Source organism: Mobula hypostoma, chromosome 12, assembly GCF_963921235.1.
Source record: "Mobula hypostoma chromosome 12, sMobHyp1.1, whole genome shotgun sequence".
In the NCBI taxonomy this organism is placed as follows: domain Eukaryota; kingdom Metazoa; phylum Chordata; class Chondrichthyes; order Myliobatiformes; family Myliobatidae; genus Mobula; species Mobula hypostoma.
Genome location: NC_086108.1, coordinates 102,384,037 through 102,401,644, shown reverse-complemented (window position 1 = coordinate 102,401,644; position 17,608 = coordinate 102,384,037). Strand labels below are relative to the sequence as shown.

Here is a 17,608-nt window from a genome sequence, read left to right as displayed (position 1 = left end):
AACCGGTCTAAGGCTGGATGCAGAGACAGGCAAATTGTCGTAAGCGTACCCCAAAACGTATTTATAACATCCGGATAGACTGCAGGGGAAAGCCTCTTCCCCTGTGTTTGGCCAGACTTCTGCTCTGTCCTGTGCTGGTCAATATACCACGCTACGCACCCTGGTACCCCACCCCCCATGTCAATTTGAATGCTCACTAGCTTCAAAATGTAACAGGTTACTGCTACTAACCCACTGCCCAATTCGCGGTGACGCACCCAAAGAAAAATGTACTAGATCACATTGATGATCTACTGCCCAATTCTTCAGCACTCAACAGACTTTAATACTCACAATACCTAGTTGGGTCTTCTGTTACCCCGAATCTTCTGACCTGTGGTACTCGGGCGATCCTCAACTCAGGTTTCGGAAGGATTCCGTCAGAGGATTACCCGCCAGAAGAAGGGGTCGCCAAGGTGGACAATTAATGAGAGAGATCAAGGTAAATCTTATCCTGTGGGCCCATCCGTCTCAGGTCACTACCACTGAGCCGGTCACTGACGCCGTCTCGTGGGTAGGCCTCGTCTTGGACTCCTGGCTGACTCGCCAAATTGTCATGGTGGATCGACCCGATGCAAGAGCGCAGATACCACAAACACAATAACACAAGCAATACTTTCTCAAACTTTACTGTTTATTCACAGCATACTATGGGGGAAGTTACAGACTGATCTCCCAAAGAGCCAGTCCGGACATTACCCTCCTTTCATAATCACAATTCTTCACAATTTATAATATTGATCATTACGTCCACAGAAAATCTTACAACTACGTGAGTTAAGACAGTTTCAGAATAGTTTCGATCACATGTTAATATACTATTAGATGTAAAATCATCATTGATTAGTTACAAATATTTTCTGCCAAAGCTAGCCTGGATACAACATCAGTCCCTTATATTGACACCTTCCCCTTTCTCTCAAACGTTCTATCCCCTACGCTATCCTTCCCATATTTAGTTATACTTTGAGATGTCCCTTCTGTATGGCCAGATAGAGGACAATGTCTAATACGTCACTTGTTGCCGGGTAGGGTTTCTTTCTGACTTGCCCAACAACAGTAAGCTAAGGTGCTCATAAGGCGATTGATCATTGATCATTGCTCTTAGTATTTACCTATCCCTCTACTCAATAGCCAATTCCCAATAGCCATATCAAACCTCCCCGCCAAGATTTTGGTCCCCCTGGGATTCAAGAAGTGCAACCCATCCTTTTTGTACAGGTCACACCTGCCCCAAAAGAGGTCCCAATGATCCAGAAATCTGAATCCCTGCCTCCTGCTCCAGTCCCTGAGCCACACATTTATCCTCCACCTCATTCTATTTTTATACTCACTGTTGCATGGCACAGGCAGTAATCCCGAGATTACTACCTTTGAGGTTCTACTTCTCAACTTCTTTCCTAACTCCTGGTAGTCTGTTTTCAGGACCTCCTCGCTTTTCCTACCTATGTCATTGGTACCAATATGTACCACAACCTCTGGCTGTTCTCCTTCCCACTTCAAGATACCGTGGACGCAATCAGAAACATCTCAGACCCTGGCACCTGGGAAGCAAACTACCATCTGCATTTCTTTCCTATGTCCACAGAATCACCTGCCTCCTCAGGTCCCGGATGTGACTACCTGCCTATAGCTGCTCTCTATCACCTCTTCACTCTCCCTGACCAGACGAAGGTCATTGAGCTGCATCTCCAGTTCCCTAATGTGGTCCCTAAGGAGCTGCAGCTTGATGCACATGGCGCAGATGTGGCCGCCTGGGAGGCTGGGAGTCTCCTGGACCTCCCACATCTGACACCGAGCACAGAAATCCGGCCTCTCACACATACTTCCAGTCTGTATTCCACACAGATAACCTACCTTGCCTCGACCCTTTATCGCCTAAGCCCCGTTGAGCCAAAGCCTTCCTACTCTGTCTCCCGCTACTCCATCGCCCACTTCTTTGATGCCCGCTGTTTAAATCTGTCTTCTTTTTAAACTCTTCTCGCTGTTCTCAGTGGCTGACCTCCATGCGCTTGCACAGTCGTGCCTTGTTCAAACCGCTGAAGAAATAACTGTCACCTTTTGAACTGTTCTCGCCGTTCTCACTGGCGCTCATTCCATGATGGAATGATGGTGCAGACTCGATGGGCTGAATGGGTTAATTCTGCACCGATGTCTCATCGTCTAATTCTGGGAAGACCTCCAGCCTCCCAGAAAACCGAATCTGCACCAGGTGCACCGAGCCGCAACTCTTCAGAGAATGCGTTAAGGAATTGGAGCTGCAGCTCGATGACCTTTGGCTTAGATGGGGAACTGAGAAGATGATGGATAGGAGACACAGGAGATAGTCACCTCTAAGTTGCAGGAGACAGGTACCTAGGAGAGGAAAAGGGAGTGGGCAGCCAGTACAGTGTACCCCGTGGCCATTCCCCTCAGTAATAAGTACCACTGTTGATACAGTTGGTGGTGGAGGAGGATGATGTACCAGGGGAAGCCTCAGTGATTGGGTCTCTGACACTGAGTCTGGTGCTGCGGCTCAGAAGAGGGTGGGGGGGTGGGGAGAGGACTGCAGCAGTGAAAGGGGTTTCCATAATTAGAGGAGCAGTCATGAGATTCTGTGGACACGATACTCACCCATGTGGTACGTTGCCTCCCAGGTGCCAGGGTCAAGGACATCTCAGACCTTGGCCACATTCTAAAGGGGAAGGGTGAACAGTCAGAAGTCTTGGTACATGTTGCCACAATGACACAGGTGGGAAAAAGGAGAAGGTCCCGAAGAGAGAATTTAGGGAGCTAAGTAGAAAGCTGAAAAGCAGGACCTCTGGGGTAGTAAACTATGGATTGCTGCCTGTGCCACGCACTGGTGAGGGTACAAAAAGGATCACTGAAGGTGCCTGAGGAACCGGTGCAGGCCGCAGGGCTTCTGATTTCTGGGACATTAGGATCACGTCTAGGGAAGGCATAACCTATACAAAAGGAACAGATTACACCTGAACCTGAGGGGGAACCTGCAGGCAGGTTTGCTAGAACTGTTGGGGAGGATTTTAAACTAATTTGGCAGGGAGATGGGAACTGAAGCGATAGGATTGAAGATGGGGCAGTTGGTATACATGCAGAGGCAGTGTGGAGTGAGACTGCCAGGAAGGACAGGCAGATTATCGGGAAAAATTGCAGTCAGTAGGATGAGTTGCATTGTAAAAGGAAGACAAAATCAAAAAGGATGATGAATACAGGACTGAAAGTGTTATACAGTATATGAATTTATGCAGTATATGGAATAAGGTAGATGATCTTGTAGCGCAGTTAGAGATTGGTAGGAATGATTTTGTGGGCATCACTGAGATGTGGCTGAAAGAAGATCATAGTTGGGAGCTTAACACTCAAGGATACAGATAGTATCCAAAGGACAGGATTGGCAGAGGAGTTAGGTGGCTCTGTTGGTAAAAAAATGAAATCAAATCCTTAGAAAGAGATGATATAGGACCAGAAGATGAAGAATCCTTGAGGGTAGAGTTAAGGAACTGCAAGGGTAAAAAGATCCTGACGGGAGTTATATACAGGCTTCCAAACAGTAGCCAGGATGTGGGGTACAAAATACAATGGGAGACAGAAACGGCATGCCAAAAACGCAGTGTTGTGATAATCATGAGGGAATTTCAATATGCAGGAAGATTGGGAATATCAGGTTGGTGCTGGATTCCAAAAGGGGGACTTTATAGAATGCCAATGAGATGGCTTTTTAGAGCAGCTTCTTGTTGAGCCTACTAGGGGATCAGCTATTCTGAATTGGGTATTGGGTTATGAACTGGATTTGATTAAAGAGCTTAAGGTAAAGGAACCTTTAGGAGTCAGTCATCATAATATGATAGAATTCACCCTGTAATTTGAGAGAGAGAAGCTGAAGTCAGATGTATCAGTATTACAGTGAAGTAAAGATAATTACAGAGGTATGAGAGAGGAGTTGGTTAAAATTGTTTGGAAGGGGGCACCAGCAGGTGTGACAGAAGAACTGTAATGGCTGGAGATTCTGGGAGTAATTCAGAAGGTGCAGGATAGTTACATCCCAAAGAAGAAGTATTCTAAATGCAGGATGATGCAAACGTGGTGGACAAGGGAGCCAATATAAAAGCAAAAGAGACAGCATATAATAGAGAAAAAATTAGTGGGAAGTTAGAGGATTCAGAAGCTTTTACAAACTAACAGAAGGCAACAAAAAACCATAAGGAGGGAAAAGATGAAATAAGAAGTTAAGCTAGCCAATAATATTAAAGTGGATACTGAAAATATTTTCAGATAGGCGAGAGGTGATTGATAAATTTGTGGCCTAAGATAGAAAGAGTCAATTTTAGAAAACCTAGCATATTTATTTTTCAACATAGTCCCCTCCTACATTTACACACAGTCCAGCGGTCATAGAGTATATCGATCGTGGACCTCTAGAAAGTGTCCACAGATGGGTGATTGGTAAGTTTGTGGCCCAAGGTAGAAGATGAGTTATACAGCTCTTGTTACACGCACATGCAGATCAACTCTTTGAGTGTTTATGCAGAACGTTTGAAGTTAATAGCTCATCTCCTTCTACCTTAGGCCACAAACTTATCAATCACCCCTGATGAGTTATTAACCTCAAACTTTCTGCATAATCACTCAAAGAGTTGAACTGCATGTGCATGTAACGAGAGTTGTATGACTCCTCTCCTTCTACCTTAGGCCACAAACTTATAAATCACCCCTGCTGTAGGCACTTTCTGGAGGTCCAAGATCCATATGCTTCACGACCACTGAACTAAGTGTGTAAATGTAGAAGGGGACTATGTTAAAAAATAAATGTGCTAGGTTTTCTAAAATTGACTCCGTCTACCTTAGGCCACGAACTTATCAATCACCCCTCATATAAAGAATAAAAGAGAAGTGAGAGTAGATATCAGACCGCTGGAAAATGGGGTGCTGGAGAGGTAGTCATGGGGGGACAAGGTAATGGTAGATGAACTGAATAAGTATTTTGCATCAGTTTTCACTGTGGAAGACACTAGCAGTATGGTGGAATTTTGAGAGTGTCAGGGGATATAAGCAAACACAGTTGCTATTACTAAGGGGCTTGGGAAGCTGAAACGTCTGAAAGTAAATAAGTCACCTGGACCAGATGGATGACACCCAAGAGTTCTGAAAGAAGTAGCTGAAGAGGTTGTTGAAGAATTAGCAATGATCTTTCAAGAATCATTAGATTCTGTATGTGACTGACTAGCGATACAGAGAGGAACCAGCAGATGGAGACAAATACCATGTGATTGAACACAACAAAGGTGCAGAAGTGGGTAAAGGGATAACAGGCATTAAAAATCTACACAATAGTCAGATAAAACTTCTAAAGATATATTTTCACCAGCAAAAACAGGATTCAGTACTCCACGTGAATATATGCAATTCTGAAAAGACGTATACACCATTAAACAAATGAGAGCACAACCCAGAAAAATGAAGACATTATCACTATTGAAGAAAAAGTTAACCAATGGAAGAGCATGACCCTCTATGGAAGACATCTCCACAATCTGAGCAGACTAGATGTCAACAAGTAAGGGTCAAACGTCTAGCTCAGAGTTGGAGACCTCTTCCCAGAAACAGAAGCCTTGTGGCAATACAGGACCCGGTGGTTAACACAAAAAAAATCATCAAAAATATATAACAAAAGACCAACAAATTCAAGACTATAACCAGAAACAATCCAACACATTACAAGATCCTGTTGAAGTTTAACTCAATCTGATGACTTACACCGGCATAATCAAGTGGCAAACATCATTCACCAAAATCTTACTTTAAAATACAAACTCCTAAATGAAATCATACCTTTCTATAAATACAAACCGGATCCAGTTTTAGAGTTAGAATCCCATAAGTTATATTATGACTGATCAGTTATTGCAGATAGGACAATCCATAATAACTGTCCAGATATAATAATACAGGATAAACAAGAAAGAAAACTTAATTAACAGATATTAATATTAATAGCTACAGGCAGCGTGGTAGCATAGTGGTTAGCACAACTCTTTACAGTACAGGTGATCCAGGCTCAATTCCTGCCACTGCCTCCAAAGATGTTGTACATTCTCCCTGTGACAGTGTGAGTTTCCTCCAGGTGCTCCTGTTTCCTCCCAAAGTCCAAAGCCATACTGGTTGAAAGACGAATTGACCATTGTAAACTGTCTCGTGATTAGGCTAGGATTAAATTGAGCATTGTAAACTGTCCCGTGATTAGGCTAGGATTAAATTGGGGAATTGCTGGGCAGTGCGGCTGGAAGGGCTGTATCTCAATAAAATAAAATTTAAATAGATATCGTCATTCCAAACACACACAACATACAGAAATCATTAAGTGAAAAACACCAGAAATATGCTGAATTTAAAGATGAAACTGAAAGACTTTGGAATATGAACAAGGCATGCATTGTCCCAACAGTAGTATCTACAACTGGTGTCATCCCAAAGTCACTACATAATAGCATTAAACAATTAGGGCTACACAGTAATATCTATGTATATCTTTAGAAAGCCACAATACTAAACACCAATAGAATAGAATGAAAGTTCCTAGCAAATGAGAAATGAGTGTGCTTTGCTATGCCTGAACCTCAGCTAATAATAATCAGTGAGCAATAAATATTGAGAACATGAGGTGAAGAGTCCTTGAAAGTGAGTTCATAGATTGTGGGAACATTTCAATGATAGGGCAAGTGAAGTTGAGTAAAGTTATCCTCTCTTTGATTCAGGAGCCTGACAGTTGAGTAGTTGAACCTGGTGGTGTGAGTCCTGAGGCTCCTGTTACCTTCTTCCTGATGAAGTGAGAAGAAAGCATGACCTGGGTGGTTGGGGTCCCTGATGATGGATATTGTTTTTCTGCGACAACGCTTGTGTAGATGCGCTCAATGGTGAAGAGGGCTTTACCCATGATGGACTATTAGAACCATAGAACCATAGAACACTACAGCACAGAAAACAGGCCATTCGGCCCTTCTAGTCTGTGCCAAAACTTTATTCCGCTAGTCCCATTGACCTGCACCCAGTCCATAAGCCTCCAGACCTCTCCCATCTATGTATCTATCCAATTTATTCTTAAAACTTAAGAGTGAACCTGCATTTACCACGTCAGATGGCAGCTCGTTCCACACTCCCACCACTCTCTGAGTGAAGAAGTTCCCCCTAAACCTTTCCCCTTTCACCCTAAAGCCATGTCCTCTCGTGTTTATCTCTCCTAATCTAAGTGGAAAGAGCCTACTCACATTTAGTCTGTCTATACCCCTCACTATTTTTTAAACCTCTATCAAATCTCCCCTCATTCTTCTACGCTGCAAGGAATAAAGTCCTAACCTGTTCAATCTTTCCCTGTAACTCAACTCCTGAAGACCTGGCAACATCGTAGTAAATCTTCTCTGCACTCTTTCAATCTTACTGATATCCTTCCTATAGTTAGGTGACCAGAACTGCACACAATATTCCAAACTTGGCCTCACCAATGTCTTATACAACCTTGCCATAACATCCCAACTCTGATACTTAATACTTTGATTTATGAATGCAAGGATGCCAAAAGCCTTCTTTATAACCCTGCCCATCTGTGACACCAATTTCAGGGAATTATGTATCTGAACTCCCAGATATTTGCAGGATTTTCCATTCAAGGACATTGGTGTTTCCATACCAGGCTGTGGTGTAGCCAGTCAATATACTCTCCACCACACATAGAAGTTAGTCGAAGTTGTAGATATTATGCCAAATCTTAGCAAACTCCTAAGGAAGTAGAAACGTGCTGCTGTGCTTTCTTCATAATTGTACTTGTGTGTTGGGCGAAGGACAGGTTCTCTGAAATGGTAACACCATTTAAAGTTGCTGACCCTCTCCACCTTTGATCTACCAATGAGGACTGGCTCATGGACCTCTGGTTTCCTTCTAGTGAAGTCTATAATCAGCTGCTTGGTTTTGCTAACAATAAGTAAGAGGATGTTGTTATGACGCCACTCAGCCTGATTTTCAATCTCTTCCTATATGCTAGTTTATCACTACCTTTGATTGCGATTACAATAGTGGTGTCCTCAGCAAACTTGAACATGGCATCGGAGCTGTTGCTTAGCAACACTGTCATAAGAGTAAAGTGAGTAGAGCAGGGGACTAAGCACACAGCGTTGTGGAGCATCTGTGCTGATGGAGATCATGACCAATGGTTCTCTTCTCCTGAAGTCAATAGTCAGATCCTTGGTCTTGCTGACACCGAATAAGAGGTCGTTGTTGTGGCACCACTCAGCCAGATTTTCCAACTCCCTCCAACATGCTGATTTGTCACCTCCTTCAATTCGGCCAACAACAGTGGTGTCATCAGCAAACTTGAATATGGCTTTGGAGCTGTGCTTAGCCACACAATCAATAAAGCAAGCAGACCAGGGGGCTAAGCACACCGCCCTGTGATGGACCTGTGCTGATGGAGATCGTGGTGGAGATGCTGTTGTCAATCTGTCTCAACACCAACCTCTCAAAACTCTTCACTCTGTTCCAGTGATTCTTGTCTAGTCAGTTAAAGAATAAGGTGGTTGTAAATCATAAATAAACAATAGGAGTGGCTGTGTGGTAAATAGTGACAAGGTGGATTAGGGGAAATGATTAAAAATATCAAAGCACATGCTAAGTATTGAATACAGACCATTGTTTACCATCTCATCTTTATAACGATCATCAAGCATGTTAAATGTTAAAGCCTTTAGAATGGAATTAGTTGAATTATTATTTATAATTGCTGTTGATTTTTGCAAGCATAGACTCAGGGAATGAAATGGCTGCTTTGTGTGATTAACTTTCTATGATTGCAAAGAACAGTTGGCTAATGATGTGCTCTTCCCTCCGACAATGGCTACCTCTTTGCTGGAAAAATCCTACCATGGAGTAACACTGTATGTTAAAGTTGTATAAGATGTTGATAAGGTCTAATTTCAATAGTTCAGTAGTTCAATTTAATATCAGAGAATGCATAAACCAGAAATTCTTGTTCTTCACAGACATCCACATAAACAGAAGAGTGCCCAAATAATGAGTGACAATTAAAAACATTACAACCCCAAAGCCCTCTCGTACTCCCCCACACAGAAGCAGTAGCAGAGCAATGACCCTCCCCTCCCCCATTTACTTCAGCACAAAAAAAGCATCAGCACCTTCCACCCATAAAGCAAGCAATAGCAAAGCCCCCAAGAAAGACCATGAGCTGCAGTCCAACAAGAACTAATTGTTCACCTCAACCTTTGACATACCACAGGCTCTCTCTCTCTCTCCCCAATAAAGAAACAAAGAGGTGTCACCCTTTCACAGCAAGAGGGCAGACATAACAAAAGAACTCGCTGATTTGCTGCGTCGCTTTCTTTCTCGAAGTTCTCCGACTCAAGAATTGGAGAGAGGAGGAAGATTTGCTGAGCTTCCAACAGCTGATCCTGATGTTCCATTTTCTCCAGCAGTGCTTCAGTTGGTGGTACTGGCACAGAGCCGGCTCATCCACAGGGCCGCAAACTCTCGGATCCCCGAAGGCGTGCTTGTCTTCTAGGCCGCGTCTTCGGGGTATCAAAAGCAGCTGGTGATGAGCCCCTGTGAACAGGTCCCACTGCTGCAAAGAACTGAAGTTTGAGTGTAGCTCCAGGTCAGGGGCTCCAACAGAACCCCGTCAACCTTGAAAAGGAAAATGAGAGACATTAAAGGTAGAAATTAAGCTGTTTCCACAGATGAGCTTGAAAAGGAGTCGCTGTTAAGTTCCATTGTAATGCCGCACCTTTGGTCATCTATCTACAGGAAAGATGTAAATAATGCTGAAAGAGTACAGAGAAAATTTACAAGGATGTTGCTGGGTCTGGAGGACTTGAGTTATAAGGAAGATCGAATAGGTTAGGACTTTATTCCTTGGAACGTAGAAGATTGAGAAGAGATTTGGTAGAGGTATACAAAATTATGAGAGGTATAGATAAGGTAAATGCAAGCAGGCTTTTTATTTTTCCACTAGAGGTCATGGGTTAAGGATGAAAGGTGAAAAGTTTAAGGGGAACATGAGGGGAAATTTCTTCACTCGGAGGGTGGTGAGAGTGTGGAATGAGCTGCCAGCGCAAGTGGTGCATTTGAACTTGATGTTGTTTAAGAGAAGTTTGGATAGGTACATGGATGGTAGGGGTATGGAGGGCTCTGGTTCTGGTGCAGGTCAATGGGACGAGGCAGTTTAAATGGTTTGGCATGGAAGAGCTGGGCCCAACAGCCTGATTTTCTGCTGTATTTTGTCTATGATGTCTAGATAATAGTATTAGGGGGCAATCAGAAAGGAACAACACAATATCGCATAGCCAGTGAGGCTGGATGTGGGTGAGCGAATATGTCTGTCATAGCCATCAATATTTAGGCAGAATTATCAGGGTGGAGGGAACAAGATGTATAAAAGGAATTTCTGATTTAATGACAGTGTATATTTGCTAATTATGTCTTCTAATTCAGTCTCAGTTAGACAAAGCAATACAGGTCCCAGAGCTGAATGACAGAGAAATTAAATAATCATTCCCACCCTGTCCTATCACTGTCACTCAGTTCAGCCTTTAGTTTTTGTCAATTTACCAGCTTGTTCTAGGAATACCTGCAAAATGCAGAGGGAACTCAGCAAGTCAGGCAGCATCCATGGGAAGGAATAAGGAGTCAATATTTTGGGCTGAAACCCTTCATCAGGATTGGAAGGGAAGGGGGAAGAAGAAGGTGGGGAGGGGAAGCAGTACGAGTTGGAAGGTGATGGTGAAACCAGGTGGATGGGCGCGGAAAGGATAAAGTAAGAAGCGGGGAGGTGTTAGGTGGATGAAGTAAAGGGTTGGAGAAGACGTAGTCTGATAGAAGTGGCGAATGGACCATGGGAGAAAGGGGAACAGGAGGGCACCAGGGGGTGCTGCAGGCAGGTGAGGAGAAGAGAAAAGGTAAGCAGCCAGAATGAGGAATGGAAAAGTAGAGGAGGGGGAGCGGTGAGAAACAACCTGAAATTAGAGAAATTGATGTTCACACCATCGGGTTGGAGGCTACCCAGATGAAATATGAGGAGCTACTCCTTCATCCCGAGAGGGGCTTCATCATGGCAGTAGAGGAAGACATGGACTGACATGTCAGAATGGGAATGGGCAGTGGAATTAAAATGGTTGGCCACCAGGAATTCCTGGTTGTTGCAGACAGAGCTCAACAAAGCTCTTTTCCTTCCCTCCCCATCTTCATATTGAAGCTTCTTCCCCTTCTTTTCCAGTTCTGATGAGGGGTGTTGGCTTGAAAGGTCAACTGTTTATTCCTTTCCATAGCTGCTGCCTAACCTTCTGAGTTCCTCCAGAATTTTGTGCATGTTGCTTTGGATTTCCAGCATCTGCAGAATCCCTTATGTCTAAGAATACCTGAATGTTTTGTCAGTATGCTTAGGATAATTATTTGTATTTATTTAGCACTTTGTACATCCTCAAAATATCTCAAACAATATTCCAGCCAAAACATTACTTCCAAAGAATTAATTATTGCAAGGTGCAGACATACCCAAGGCAAATTTAAAAATCAGTAACTTTCAACTGTGATACAGTCTAGAGTCATAGAGCAATAAAGCTTGGATACAAGCTGTTTGGCTCACCAGACCGTGCTGACCACAGTGCCCACCTAGCCAGTGCCAACTTCCTGCATTCGGTCCAAGTGTTTCTTAAATGACGTAATTGTACTTGCCTCAACCACTTCCTCTGGCAGTTCATTCCATATATTCACCACCCTCTGTGTGAAAAATCTTCCCCTCAGGTTGCATTTAAATCCTTCTCCTTTACTTCTAAATGAATGGTTCCTAGCTTTGTTCTCCCCTACTCTGGGGCAAAGACTGTTCTCACTCACTTTATGCCTGACTCACTGAGTTCCTCCAGCTTTTTGTGTGTTGATCCAGATTTCCAGCACCTCACCCCACCCCAACAATGCTGCCTGGTCTGCTCTTTTCCAATCTTTTTTTCATTTACAGATTTCCCAAACCTCCAGTCATTGGGGAGAAAAAGGGAGCTGAAGGAGGGCGTGTGAAGAAGCGAGAAACAAAGGCAAAGGGATGGGTGCAACTTTGACCCACTTGGTTTCCCACAGCTTCGATCCGGAGGGAGTGAGTGGACTACATTGAGAATGTGGCCAACATGGGAAAGAGTTTGTCAGATTTCATCCTTTTGCCAACTGCAGGCTCAGGAAACATGCAAGTGTGGAGCTCATGATATGCCAGGAACAAACCTCCAGGTTTTATTTTATTTCGAGATACAGCACAATAACTGGCTTTTCCAGCCCAACGAACCTGCACTACCCGATGTAACCAATTAACCTACTCACCCATACATCTTTGGAATGCAGGAAGAAATCCATGTGGGCACAGGAAAACATACAAACTTCTTATGCATAGCAGAGGGAATTGAACCTGGGTCTCCGGCACTGTAAATTATTAAGCTAATGGTTTGGCTACCATGCCACCCAGATTCCAGCAGCTGCAGTCTCGTCTCTGACTCCTAAGACACAATTTGCTTTAAGACACGGGAGGTATGAGCAGAGGCTACTGCCCTAGGAGATATCCATCAAGCACAATGGAATTGAGACAGGTGAAGGATGAACCACCTGGTCTAGTTGTCAATAAACTCAAAGATGGGCAAGAAGGGAAAATGTCAAATACAAAAGGGAGTCAAAAAGATGATATTGAACTCATGATTTCACAAAACCTTATACATCATCAATATTTTAAACCTGAAAATAATGCACAGGATTATGAAAATTGTTATTTATAGAACTCTGTATCCCAGTTGACAGCACAGGAGATTAACTTATTTTTAAGTAGGAAACAATATTGTTTGAATAGGTTATGAACAAAATTATGAGGATCCATTAAAGCGTCTTAAATTAAATTACTAAAATCAGTTTCGAGTTATTAAAAAAACATTTAAGGTATTCAGTTTAATCATAGTTGACAGCAGCACAATGTTCACATCATTAGCAATTTCCATGACCTTCAATGAACCTGATTTTTGATACGTCTCATCTGGAAGGATTGTCATGCAGTTGAGGAAAGAGTTGTGGGAAGATTGTCAAGCATCGGCTCGGTGTGAAGATCTGTTGGTACGCCGTCTCCAAACATCGTTGTGTAGGATGTTTTGAGGAACTGGATGTAGTTCTGGATGCTCCGATTCTGATTCTCAGATTGTTCGAGGCTGAGATTCAACTCCTGCAGATGCATCTTATGATTTAGATCAGCCTGAGGAAGCAAGACTCATCTCTTGAGCTTGGAAAGAAAAGTTTCATTATAGAGAGAACACTGGAGAGCTTTATCTACATTGTTTTGCTTTTGAAGAACTTGAAAACTAATGGATCAAAGAATCTTTACAAACTGTTTTACCCACTGGCTCTTTGCAAGTTTTCTCCAATTTGACCCACATCCACCTTTCCATCTTAACTTGCAGATTAGGCCTTTTCAAGTTCAGCTCCAATTAGCTTTTGAAAATTACTGCTGAAGGTCATTCCATTATCTTTACAGGTAGTATGCTCTTGATCTTAACTGCTCTTTGAGAATCAGAATTAGACCGTTTAGTTCATTGAGTCTGCTCTACCATTCCATCATGACTGATTTAACATCATTCTCCTGCTTTCTCCCCATAACTTTTGACGTGCTTACTAATCAAGAACGTATCAACCTCTGTTTTCAATATAGCCAGTAACTTGGCCTCCGCAGCTGTCTGCAGCAATGAATTCCACAGGTGCATCACCCTCTGGCTAAAGAAATTCCTCCTCACCTGTGTTATAAAGGGATGTCCTTTCATTCTGAGGCCGTGCCCTCTGGTCCTAGACACCCCCGCTATAGGACACATCCTCCCCACATCCACTCTGTTGAAGCCTTTCGATATTCTATAGATTTCAATGAGATCCTTCCCCTTCCTGGATCACTCTTCTAAACTCGTGAGTACAGGTACAGAGCCATCAACAGCTAACTGTCATTGTTGGATCATACTCATGAATCTCCACTAGACCCCTGCAATGCCAGCCCATCCTTTCTTAGGTAAGGGGCCCAAAGGTGCTCACAATGTGTACAGAGAATTTGTTCCACCCAACATTGATTACTTTCTTTCTTGGTACAATGTTGTCTCATGCTGTTCCATTCAGCTCATCATTCTCTATAATTCTGTTTCTTTATTCAACATTAACTGTTTCTCACCTCACAGACCTTTCTTGACCAGTCCTTTGGCCTGCCATATTTATGCCAAAATTAAGTACTGATTCAAAATCTATTAATAGATACAAAAACTTGTGAGCATGTACTTGCAAATTCAAAGATGCTTCCAACCAACTACTATCAGACTCTTGAATGTTTCTTTCTTGCACCAAAGAGCTCTCAATCTACCTCGTCAGGGAGGAAGGAAGTCTTGATGAAGGGGCTCAACCCGAAACATCAACTGTTTACTCCCTGCATAAATGCTGCCTGACCTGCCTGGTTGCTGAAGCATTTTGTGTGTGTGCCTCTGGAGTTCCAGCATCCTGTGTCCAGGAACAGAGCTCGTTTTGCTGTAGTTACTTGTTGCGTTCTGTATCGTGCTGTGGGCATACTATGCTGGTGTCAGAGTGTGAGGTGACACTTGCAGGCTGTCCCAGCACTCACATCCTCGGGTGGGTTGATTGTTAATGTAAACAGTGTATTTCACTGTATATTTCAATATACATGTGACAAATAAACTTGAACCTTGAAATCGTCACAGCCTTTGCACTTTGTTGACGTGAACTGCACTTTCTCTGTGCCTGCTACACTGTGTTCCACTTTTCACTCTCTCGATGCCTTTATACGTGGCATGATCTGTCTGGATAGCATGCAAAGCTTTCCACTGTATCTTGGTATGCATGACAATAATAAACCACTAGTACGAATACTTATTAGCAGAAAACAGATAAAACTGCAGATGCCGGAAAATGAAAAAAAAGTGACTAACATACTTTGAGCCATGCTACCCCAGCAATCTATGACAAATCCGATTAACCCTAACCTAGTCATGAAACAATTCACAATGGTCAATTAACTAACTTGGTGTGTCTTTGGACAGTGTAAGGAATCAGAGGACCTGGAGAAAGCACATGCATTCCATGGGGAGGATGTATGGAATCTCCTTTTAGAACAGTGCTGGAACTGAACTCTGAACCCCTGAACTCTGAACTTCGGAACACCCCAGAGCTGTAATAAAATTACACTAACCACTACACTACTGTGGCACCAGTACCGACATACTCACTCAAGCCTTGCTGCTAAATATATCATCATACAAAAGAAGCTGGATGACAAAGTATATGGAGTTTGTTCTTTTTACCAGACACAACAAATGGATTTAGTCTGAGGTATTCTGCAAGCCAGTTTGAGAGGATTTGGTTTTGCTTGATGATTTATTGATTTGGGCATTCCTTTTGCTTTGCTGCTAATTATCACTAGGTTCTGCATCATTCATTTATTTCATTAGATTTTCATCCACCATCTACTTTAGATGTCCAACAGGGAGCAAACAGTACAGAAATCACATTCCGAAGTAAAACAGGAAAGGAGTGGTATGGCAATAAAACCACTGTTATTGTCAACAGGCAGAATAGTGCCAAGGACATACAAGGGGTGATTGATAAGTTCATGGCCTAAGGTAGAGGGGGTCAATTTTAGAAAACTTAGCACATTTATTTTTCCTACATTTGCACACTTAGTCCAGCTGTTGTGGAGCATATGGATCCCTTCTTTGTAGAAGTCAGCATCTTGGACCTCCAGAAATGGCCAAGGTAGAAGGAGATGAGTTATTAACTTCAAACTTTCTGCATTTTCACTCAAAGAGTTGAACTGCATGTGCATGTAACGAGAGCTGTACAACTCATCTCCTTCTACCTTAGGCTACGAAGTTATCAATCACCCCTGCTGTGGACACTTTCTGGAGGTCCAAGATACCAATGCTCCACGACTGCTGGACTAAGTGTGTAAATGTAGGAGGGGACGATGTTGAAAAATAAATGGGCTAGGTTTTCTAAAATTGACTTCGTCTACTGTAGGCCACAAACTTATCAATCACCCCTCGTAGAGGTAGCAGAATCCTTTCAAATATCTTGGCAGTGATTTCTCAGCTTCCCACAGATTTCACATGAGATTCTTGCTGCGCCCCCATTTGAATAAATGTAATTTTGCTTCATGCTCTTTTCTTCAACTTGCAGATGTTTCCTCAGTGAAGCCTGTACCCTCCTTAACACTGACCGATGTGTTTACACTGACCGATGTGTTTACACTGACCGATGTATTTACACTGACCGATGTATGACGTACACAAAACTCACATGATCTTTGCTTTGTTGAAGCAGTTTCAGGTCATTTGTCGTCCTATTTAACTCTGATTCCAGTCCAAGTATCCTGTTCTGAAATGCTCGTTCTCTAGCTGCAGCCTGGTCTTTCATCTCCCTAACCTGCGAAAGGGAAGGGAACATGTCTAATCAATGAGGAATTAGATTTAAAAACCCATAAACAAGGGGGTATCACAACCATGCCAAAGGAAACAACAAGGGTACAGTGAAACTTTTATCACTCAACTTCAGTGAGAAATTGAATGATGGGTGAACTTAATCAAACATGTAGATCCTAAAGGAGTTTGACAGGGTAAATGTTGAATGGAATAGCCATGAACAAGGGTTTGTTATGTTCTGTGTCCTATGATATGGGCAATCATGGTCATTTCATGATCATGATTATTCTTGACAAATTTTCCCACAGATGTGGTTTGCCATTGTCTTCTTCTGAGCGGTGTCTTTACAAGATAGCTGACTCCAGCCATTATCAATACTCTTCAGAGATTGTCTGGCATCAGTGGTTGCGTAACCAGGACTTCTGATTTGCACTAGCTGCTCATATGACCATCCACCACCTGATCACATGCTACACCTTGCCCAAGGGTGACCTGCAGGCCAGCGGAGGGAAGGATCGTCTTATACCTCCTTAGATAGAGATGCATCTCCACCCCGCCACCCAAGGGTGCATACCTGTAAAATAAGGGGCCCATCATTTGAAAATGAAGTATGGGGAAATTTCTTATCTCTGAGGATAGGGAATTTCCATCCATTCTTCTCTCTCACCTATCCAACAATTTCTTTTATACCGACCTACCCCCATATATCAGGCAGGAGGGACTGTAGCTCTAGGACAAGGACTGTTAGGATGGGAAACAGCTTCTTCCCCCAGGCTGTGAGACTATTAAACTCTTGGCCACTACCCAAGTCTTGTGTCATAAATGCACATAATTATTTGTTAATTTACAGTATTTGTGGTAACATTACTTTGTGTTATGTGTGTGAGTTATATGTACTCTGTCATGCACCTTGGTCCGACGGAATGTTGCTTCATTTGGTGGTGTGCATGTATTTGGTTGAATGACAATAAACTTGAAATTGAACTTAGATTCTTTGACCCTGATAGTGGCAGATGCCAGACCATTAGGTATATTTAAGATGGCAGTAGATAAGTATTTGAAAGATTGAGGAATTGAGGGTGATGATAAAC

General features: G+C 42.8%; 1 protein-coding gene across 1 annotated transcript in view; it reads right to left on the bottom strand.

The window, feature by feature from the left end:
- Positions 1-4,925: 4,925 nt before the first annotated feature.
- Positions 4,926-17,608, bottom strand: part of LOC134355042 (outer dense fiber protein 2-like) — an 86,447-nt gene continuing 73,764 nt past the window's right edge. The window contains exons 17-18 of the mRNA XM_063064715.1: positions 16,396-16,521; positions 4,926-13,309 (exon numbers count right to left, since the gene is read on the bottom strand). Coding sequence (XP_062920785.1) covers positions 13,109-13,309; positions 16,396-16,521 — 327 coding nt within the window. The 3' untranslated portion in view covers positions 4,926-13,108. The remainder of the gene's footprint in view (positions 13,310-16,395; positions 16,522-17,608) is intronic.